Source organism: Scophthalmus maximus, chromosome 10 (genome assembly GCF_022379125.1).
Source record: "Scophthalmus maximus strain ysfricsl-2021 chromosome 10, ASM2237912v1, whole genome shotgun sequence".
Lineage (NCBI taxonomy): Eukaryota > Metazoa > Chordata > Actinopteri > Pleuronectiformes > Scophthalmidae > Scophthalmus > Scophthalmus maximus.
The window spans coordinates 1,260,001-1,270,000 of NC_061524.1; the positions used below are offsets into that span (position 1 = coordinate 1,260,001).

A 10,000-nucleotide genomic window follows, 5' to 3' on the forward strand; every position below is an offset into this window, starting at 1 on the left:
GCCCCCACCGCTTCCTGACGCAGGACATAATCCACGCTCCGTTTCATAGAAATCTCAGCGCTTTCATTTGTTCGTGAAGCAGCAGAGACATGCAGTTATTTTATTCTGCATCTGTGAACGGAGACGCTCGTTGTACCAACACACATCGCCGATGATGCAACTTAGAACCGGACTGATTTGGACGTTTGGGGGCCGATACCGATCAGGGAGTAAAACATTTCCGTTACGAAATATCGGCTGATACATTCAAATAAAAAAATTCCAAAGTTGACATTGTCAAACCTTAACGACAGACAAATGTCATCCAGGGTTCGACAGTTTAACCATAAACTTCACTATAAATAACTTAATGGAACCAAATCCATGGAACTTTTAAAATGTGAACATGAATTCACATCTTTTATTGTTAAAAATGAAGGTTTTCATATCGGCATGAACCTGAACGATACACCAGCGCTGCCGTGAAGGAAACTTTTGAAATATTTTTAGATTCTCTTTCCTTTCATATTTCTACAGTCATGCATGTGTGTGATTGTTCGGCCTCGGCGGAGGTTGGACGCTCAGAACCATTCGAGTATTGAGAGGTTTCAGAAATAAAATTTCCCTCCCTCATTTACGTACATTAAGAGAATGACAAATAAAATCGTGTTATTCTCAACATAACTCAGAACAAAGTATTCATTAGAGGTTCCGTCCGTCTCGTGTTGCACGTCAGAGTCGGTAGCGTTGGCCGAGCTCGTCATCCGACCCGTCGACGTCCTGAGAACACGATCGATACCAGAAGGTAAGAACAAACACACAGGACACGGTCTCGGTTACCGTACGAAGAGGCATCAGAACGCTTTAATGGTTCATGTGCAGGACGTGGACGAGTCTCAACAACAAACTGGTGCAAAACCACACGGACACGAAATGTTAAAACGGACTCGTACATACAAACATGACGTTTGTGCAGGTGACGGAAAAGTGAAGTGACAATATTTAATGAAGGTTTAACACATTTGGTAAAAAGGAAAAAAACAACAAATATATATTTGATATGGAAATAAACCAGGAGATTTGGAAGCGTGACACCTGTCTGTTTTTAAAAGAAAGTCCTTTGTGCATTCATAAACTTGCTAAATTATTATTACTTTTACTGTCATTTACATAATTAATAAATATTACACATAGAGAGATATGGTATGGGATTTACTGGAGGTCAAGAGAAAAGAACTAAATATGAATCCATCAGTAGTACAGTATGTTTGATACGACCTCGAGGTCACATTACATTTGAATGGTCAGTTGCATATTATTATTATATTATTAATATCCCAATGTATTGGTAAAGCATTTCACCTATAGTGCATATACAGATGTGTAGGAGACCTTTTCTGTTACAGAGGACCTGAGTAGATATCGACATGTACAACTTCAACTGTTGATGCATCGAATAAAAAAAACCGTGAATCACATTTAATTCATATAAATGACGTGTTTTTAACAGTTATATCCAAAAGGTTGTTGTAGTTCAACGAAGATCTGTAACGAATCAACGACAACAGTCTTTAAAACGTTCAGAGGAAACTGTCTCCTCCAGCGAACACGAACGAATCAGGTCCGCGTTGCTTCAAGCGATTCTCCCGAAGGTCCGAGTTTTATTTCAGCTCTTCGTCCGGAGCCGTTCAGTTTTGTTCATCGGTGAAAGACGAGTGTTTGTTTCCGTCGCTGTGGCAGAACCCTCGAGCAAAGAACTCTTCCGGCTCTCGCAGATAATATCTGACCAAAGCTTTTACGTAGAAAAACGTGATAAGCGAGGGACCACGAGTTCCATCCTTCCCCCACTCCGTCCACTGATCCACGGAGACCGTCCAAACGTGTTCACAGTGTTTGCTCCGGCTCATACACAGGTCCCTTGATGGTGCACGGTGTGTTTTCGCTGCTTGAGTCCGAGGCCTCGCTCCTTGAAGTCCAGCCCTCGCTGTTGGGACGTGTCTATCAGAGCGCTGGCGATCGCAATGCCTGTAGGAGAGAGTGAACAGAGACAGGATTACATCTGCAGAGTCTTTTCATTTGACTCAGTGTCCTGTTAGTCTTGTTAGACAATGGACACGACACTGAGTAGATGTGACGTTGTTCAGGCAAACGAATCACCACCGGTCCATCCTTCAGAAACGTGTGGAGTACCACAAGGTTCCATTGTGGGACCCCTACAAATGATTTTATAATTCAAGGATCGACTTCATTAGTGGAGGAGACTTCACATCACCAAACCACCTATGACATGCGGAACACGTGAGTGATGTCAAATCAAATATTAAGTCTCCATTAAAAAAATGAAAAAGCTTACCGCTTTTGTAAAATTAATAAGAGTTCTGCTTGGAGGTAATTTTGTGCCACAAGGTTCAATTGTGGAGCTTCTAGTTTTCTATTTACACACATTCAATCGATACAGCTGGTAATGAGAATTCTGCTCACTGCGTAGCAATATCTAAAACATATATGTATATATATATATATATATATATATATATATATATATTGTTTAGAAGTGAAGTGTGGAGTTCCACAGGGCTCCGTCGTGAGCCCACTTCTGTTTCGTTTTGAAAAGCCATTTGCCATTAATGTCCTGCTTGTATTGATGAGGGTCGATAATTGTGCCCGTCGACATGAGTCAAAGTGATTCAATCCTTAGGGTTGGTTTGTGTGTGTGTGTGTGTGTGTGTGTGTGTGTGTGTACAGCACTTGGATGTTACATGCATCTTGACAAGTGTTAACAAGGACGGACGAAGCAACAAGAGGCGAGTAAACGAAGGTGAGAACTGAGCTGAGCATCAGAGTCGGTGTGTGACGGGCGGAGGCTCATCATCCTCCCGACATCGTCAAGACAACCACTGAACGTTTCCTCTCCCCCGACGTTGTTGTTGTGCGGTCTTCAGCGGGAGACGAATCTACCACCTCCCTCTCGTCTCCCTTCACTCCGGCTTCCCCTCGACGTCCAGCAGGAAGTCATACCTCCTGGAGAACAACCGGAGTGTCGGATGTTGGAGGGAGAGAGAGAGTTGTGTTGCCGTGGCAGCGGCTGCTGTTGGATAATGTGGATTGGAGTCGTGGCAGCTGGAGCTCGCCCCTCGTCTTCTCCCCCCGACACCCGGCGGGCCTGACAATGCACGGTCATTACAGCGAGCGCTCACTCTGCCAGGAATCCCGGAGCCAAACAAACAAAAACACCAGAGATCTGCGGAGCTCTCCATGTGATTCTGAGGCAGGACGTTTCCAGCATTTCACACTCAAGTGATCTTTTTTTTCCGTGGGTGGAAAGGGGAAAGCCGATTACACAGCCGCTCAGTGTGTGTGTGTGTGTGTGTCTGTGAATACTGTACGTGTGTTCATCCACCTGTGTAGAGGTCGACAGCAGCAACATGTGCTCTACGTTCATCACGACGGAAGGAAGCTGATTGGCTCACAGCACCTGGTCTGTTGGAACGTGGCTCATGATGCTCGTGTGTGTGTGTGTGTGTGTGTGTGGGAGCTGGACTTGTCTTCTGGATGAATTTAAACGTTTACATGATTTATTTTTGTCTGATCAAATCTGCCTCTGACGTGAACAGCTGATCGGCCCCACACTGCAAAACGTCAAATACTTCCTGGCTTCATCTTCTCAGACGTGAAGATTTGTTCAACGGAACATGTGTGAACGTCAGTTATGAGAAATTGTGACGGACAATTTTTCACTTCTTATTGTAATTTGTGTATAATAGAAACTGAGGATGTTTAACAGACATTTGATTCAGCATTTATATTGATCCGTCCTTTATTTTATTGTAAGACAATATGAACATGCTTGTCTTATTAATTTCTGTTATGTTAAATATAATTTTCTGTATATTTTTACAAGGATGTAATGTAACGATTTCTTTTTCATAACGGTCACTCAGGGATAAAATTCTAGAGGTTCAGTTGTCAAAAAAAAAATCTGATTTGCAGCTTTAAAACATCAAAAACATAATCCAGACGGATAATATGCAGAAGGAATGATTGAGGGTACTTTAGTCGAGGAGAAGAAAAGTTAAAGAAATGATTGACACGAGACAAAAAGTAAAGAAAAAGACAATCTAACTTAATCTGCTCCGATCAGACGGACGGTCGACGCCGAGGGACTCGAGGAATCACCACATATTTCATATCACACAAGAATCATCTCCACAAGACGTCCAACTCCTCGTCACACACACACAAACATGTCCGCCAGATTCAAACCAGCGGTTCTCGAACCTCAGAGGAAAAAGAAACGCGAGAAAAGTCCAGAGAAAATCAAACGAGGAAAAAGATAATAGATTTTCTGACGTGACAACATCTGAATATTCTTCCATCAAAACAGCTTCTCACCTCCGACAAACTGCCGTCGTGATGGTGTTGATTGTCCCGGGTGAACGCACACACACACACACACACACACACACGCACACACACACACGCAACACTCTCTCTCTCCATTTGCAAAATTAAATTGGTCAAAAGTAATCAAATTATGCTGCAGGTGAGTGCAAGTGCTCGTTCGCTGCCGTGGCGACCGGGAGCGTTAATGTGATTGTTCTGTCAGGTGAGTTGACACATCATTAACGCACACACACACACACACACACACACACAAACACGTTCCCCCTCCTGATAGACTAATGGGGTCATTAGCAGGAGACAAAATTCCCCGGGAGAAGACGCATCGGCTCGGCTCTGACGTGGAAACTGGGACCGGAGCTGGAAGACGTCTGTGACGGGAGGAGCCGGTGACGCCGCTCACCGCCAGGCCCTCGTTCACCTCCTCACATCACACAACGCTCGCCCTCGATGAGGCTCGGCTTAGAATCCGCTACAACAATAATAATAAGAATGATATACGGCAGAGGAAGAGAAATCAGAGTCAAGTCACACAACAACACTTTGATATTCAAATATTTCTGCATCTGCGAGCAGCTGATTCCAGTTTCTCCAGAACCAGTGAACACGACACGACTGCGGAGGCTTTGATGTTCAAATGTCAGATCCAGGTCTGATCCCGACTAAACCAGGACGCGTGTCAGGAATGGAACGTGGCAGATGACGGACACAAAAACAACATATTGGTCCTCGTGCTCAGGTCTTCATATTTGTATGTGATCTGTAAAATCAGGAAGACTTTAAAAAGCAGCTTGTACTTTTCTTTACAGAGTGAGACAGTTGTGTTGTATTTGTATATTTATACCTGAAGAACACGAACAGTATGTGTGTTATCTATTTGACTTATGAAAATCATGCTGCTTGAATCAGTGTACCACTTTCAAAAAAGTTTGTCAGTTTATCAAGATGAAATTATTTAATTATCAGAGTTGAATCTGTCTGAACCATCTTCACTCATCAACTCATTCATCAGAGGCCGATTCCAGATGTTTCTTTAATCGCGAAAGACCAAAACTGTCCACATCAAAGGAGAAGATGTCCTGTCCAGGAATCACAACACTGACTGTTCCCTCCTTTAGGAAGAAGGTCGACGTGGAAGTGTGACGATGCCTCGTCGGGACTGAGAGAAGACGAAGATGCAAAGTTAAACCTGAGAAACTAAGAAGAGAAACGGTTCGTTTCCATCCAGCTGTTTTTCTGCACGTGTTCCATTTGTTCATTTTAAAAACCCCGGCGGTGTCACAGGTTTGGTTCATGGGATGTTAACGAAACCACAGGATCCTGTTTCGACACCAGACGGAGATGTTGGTGTCACGTGCCCCTCTGCTCCTCCCTCCATCCACAAACACCGGCGGCGTCGTGTGGAGGCGACGGCGACGACGTGGAGGGGATTATGTTTCTGAGCGTTCCACTTCCCCCTCAGTCGCTTCAGAGGAAACCAGGAGAGTGGGTTTATCAAAGCGCGACCACCCGACGACTTATCACCTCCGCCTCGCCGCGACGACACGCTCATCTGGATCCGTGGTTGTCGGGGGCGTCGCCATTAACTGTAACGACCGCCCGCTGCACAACTTCCACCATCTCTCTCCCTCTTTCTGTCTCCTGATGCGTTTCCAACTTCTCTCCCTCTCGCACAACTCATCTCTCTTATCCAACTTCTTAGCCCTTTAACGCCTCCTCTTCTCTCTCTCCCTCGCACTGCTCTATTTTTACTCACAAAGACTTTCGACATCTTACGGTACCTGTATTCCCTCTCTCTCTCTCTCAGATATTCCCATGTCTCTCTCTCTGTTGCTGAATAGGCAGATTAGCGGAGGAACCGGCGGCTGTGAATCCTCCTGCGCCTCCGTCTCTTATTGACCCACAATCTGAGCTCGGGAGAGGAGCTGAGAGACGCAGCCCACAGTCTCTCGCCGGGGATACGTTAATCCATCATTATCTCTGATTGAGTCCCGTTTCATAAGAAACAATTTAGAGAGAGAAATCCAATAAGTGCAGCTGCAGGAGGCGAAGAAGAGGCTGTGGAACCACAAATATAAAATGTCTCCTCCTCCTGCGTCCGTCACGTCAGGCCGACGTGACTGTCAATCAAACAGTCGCTCAGTGGTCCTCAAGCGGTTCCTCAGCTTCCTGGTTGAATTATCAAGAATCCCTGTCACTGTGAGGGAAGAAGAAGAACACATGATGCTCAGAGACCTCGTTCACGTCTGCAGCTTGTCCTCTCGTCACGGACTAATCTGACGGAGCTGCACCAGATCTCACACACTCATACACGTCAGTCCAAGCGGAATGTTTGCAGATGACGTGATCTACATCACACGGACCTTTGGAAGTAAAACAGGAGCTTCACCGCTGACAGCGAAGGAATCCACCTGCAGATCCCTCGGTCCGTCCGTCCGCCTGTCACTCGTGAACAGAACTTTCACTCTCCACCAGTCAATAGAAGTGATCAATGGAAGAACATCAGACCAAAGAGTTAACTGTGGTTCTGGTGGGCCACAGGTAACACATACGCCACAGGCCTTGTTTGGTCTGGACCTTCGGACTTTTCAGTTTGGTCTGAGCCAAAATGGCCGCCGTGAAAGGTTCCTCGTACCACGACCCGGAACAATGAACCGAAGCTGTGGTCCGGTCAAAAGAGGTGGTCTCGGCCCGGATCAAATAAAACGTTAAAGTCTTCCCTCCGAGCCGACAACACGCCGACGTCAGACGCACGTCTACGAACCAATAGGAGTCAAGTATCAGGGAAACGCAGCCTCACGTAGGAGATGACGACAGGACGCAGGTTTGTCACTAGAGTTCTTTATTGCGTCGCGACATGACAACGTGACACCACAACTAACCGGATCATGCTTCGGACTTTCAAGTGTGAAAACGAGACGGAGACTTGTGATGCTTTCACCGAGTCTGACCACGTCCGCCACACCTGCCCAGATGTTTTCATCTTCACTGACTCAACGTGTCATTGATCAGATGTCGACAAATCCACTCTCTCGATCTGAGGCCTGAGAAGAGCGGTGTTGAACAGAGCAAGAGGAATGTGAGTGTGGATACATGCAGCTGAAAACTAAAGCTGCTGCTGCTGCTGCTGCGTTTGAGTGTTTTTCTCTCGTACATATAAAGGGTCAGTTACTGGTAACACCTCCGGGGACGAGAAGAAAACAAAGAGCGGAGAGAGACGACGGTGTGGAGCTAAAAGAGGATCGCTCATCCAGGATTCCTCTTGAAGTGTCTCCCGCTGAGGGGTGGGCGGAGCTTAGCCCGCAGTGGCTTCACGCTAACATCAATGGAGGGCGGCCGTCGGACCCTGCGAGGGGTCTCTGGGGAGGAGGAGAGGAGGGGGAGGAGGGGGAGGGTAGGAGGGGAGGAGGGGAGGAGAGGAGGGGAGGAGGAGGAGGAGGGGAGGAGGGGAGGAGGGGAGGAGGAGAGGAGGAGAGGAGGGGGAGGATGGAGGATGGAGGATGGAGGAGGATGGAGGATGGAGGAGGAGAGGAGGGGGAGGATGGAGGATGGAGGATGGAGGAGGAGAGGAGGATGGAGGATGGAGGATGGAGGATGGAGGAGGAGAGGAGGGGGAGGATGGAGGATGGAGGATGGAGGATGGGTGGGCAAGGGTTTTTCTTTTACTTTTTTTGTTGGTGTTTTTGAAGTTTTATCGTGTTGTTTACTGATCGTGCTCTGATGCGTCATCGCTCGTGTTAGTACGTGTGAACTCTCTGATCACCACACACACACACACACACACACACACACACACACACACACACACACACACACACACACACACACACACACACACTAACAAGCATCGACTTCAGGCTTATGACGCCGCCTGTTTCATTGATTTACAGAGAAGAAACGACCTGGACGTCCCCAGAGAGACGTCTGACGGGAACCGCCGAGCGTCTCATTGGACCCCGGTTTCTTAGACAATGATTCGTCTGCTGGTCTGAGGAGGCGACGACGTGAAGTGCTCCAGGGCTTTAAACCTCTGACAAATCCATCTGTTGTTCAAACCATTTGAACTTAATCCGATCCGCAGCTTGGTCGCCTGGAATCGCAGCGCCGTTCAGTCCTGACGTCGTGGCGACGGTCCAGGGTTTGTTTAGTGTTTTTCCCCGTGTTTTCCGAGCGTCCCTCCAGATTCAACTCTTGACTCGGGTCTGGTTTCTCTGTGAGGAGGAGATTCACCCGACAAGTTCCCACCAACAGGAGCGTTTCCGGGAGGCACCACGACCACGACCACGACGACCACGACGACGACGACCACGACGACGACGACGACGACGACGACCACGACCACGACGACCACGATCACGACGACGACGACGACCACGACCACGATCACGACGACGACGACCACGATCACGACGACCACGATCACGACGACGACGACCACGACCACGACGACGACCACGACGACGACCACGACGACGACGATCACGACGACGACCACGATCACGACGATGACCACGACGACCACGACGACGACCACGACCACGATCACGACGACGACCACGATCACGACGATGACCACGACGACCACGACGACGACCATGACGACGACGACCACGATCACGACGACGACCACGATCACGACGATGACCACGACGACCACGACGACGACCATGACGACGACGACGACCATGACCACGACAACGACGACGACCACGATCACGACGACGACCATGACGACGACCACCACGACCACGACCACGATGACCACGACGACGACGACGACCACGACCACGACGACGAAGACCACGACGAAGACCACGACCACGACGACGACCACGACGACGACCACGACGACGACGACGACGACGACGACGACCACGACGACGACCACGACGAAGACCACGACCACGACGACGACCACGACGACGACCACGACGACGACCACGACGACGACGACGACCACGACGACGACGACCACGACGACGACGACCACGACGACCACGACCACGACCACGACCACGACGACCACGACAACGACGACCACGACCACCACGACCACGACGACGACGAGTCCCAGGAGAGACGACACAGTTGCACTTCCTGTGACCTCGTCACGAGCAACGACCACGTCAGTGTAAGAGGTTCACCATGAGCTGAACATTATTACATGATCACACTTCCTATGAAAGGTTTTTCCCCCGTAGTCATGATAATTACCTGTGGGGGAGGCACAACGTTCATTTTCTCTAATCTCCAGTCCCCCCCCCCCTCCGCCCCGTGTCAGACTGTTGCCTCATTTTAATAAAAAAGCTCCTTCCAGCTCGAGAATGATTCGTTCTCTTTCCGTCTGCTGCGCTCGTCTTCCTCCGTCAGCTTCTCGTTGTGTTCAAGCCGTTCTGCTTCCTGCCTGGAGGAGCAGAGGCTTCTCACACCTGCTGCAGCTACAACGTCCACTTCACAAAGAGCAGAACTACCCACGGACAAACTGGCAGCAGCCCCCCCCCCCCAAAAAAAAACCAAAACAACCAGAAGCTGCAGGGGGAAGAGGAACACACAAGAGATGGATTGAAGTGGAAGACGAGCTGCAGGGAGAGAAGATGGAGTCTGGTGGGGAAGCATCGCT

At 48.5% G+C, this 10,000-nt stretch overlaps 1 protein-coding gene across 4 annotated transcripts in view; it reads right to left on the minus strand.

Moving 5' to 3' along the window:
* Nucleotides 1–811: 811 nt before the first annotated feature.
* atrnl1a (attractin-like 1a) overlaps nucleotides 812–10,000 on the minus strand; it is a 148,908-nt gene continuing 139,719 nt past the window's right edge. For 3 of the 4 annotated variants that reach the window (XM_035605647.2, XM_035605644.2, XM_035605651.2), the window contains one exon: nucleotides 812–2,004. In XM_035605647.2, coding sequence (XP_035461540.2) covers nucleotides 1,883–2,004 — 122 coding nt within the window. In that variant the 3' untranslated portion in view covers nucleotides 812–1,882. Of the gene's footprint in view, nucleotides 2,005–2,491; nucleotides 4,853–10,000 lie in introns of those variants that run through there. The other variant, XM_035605646.2, reaches the window with a different exon arrangement.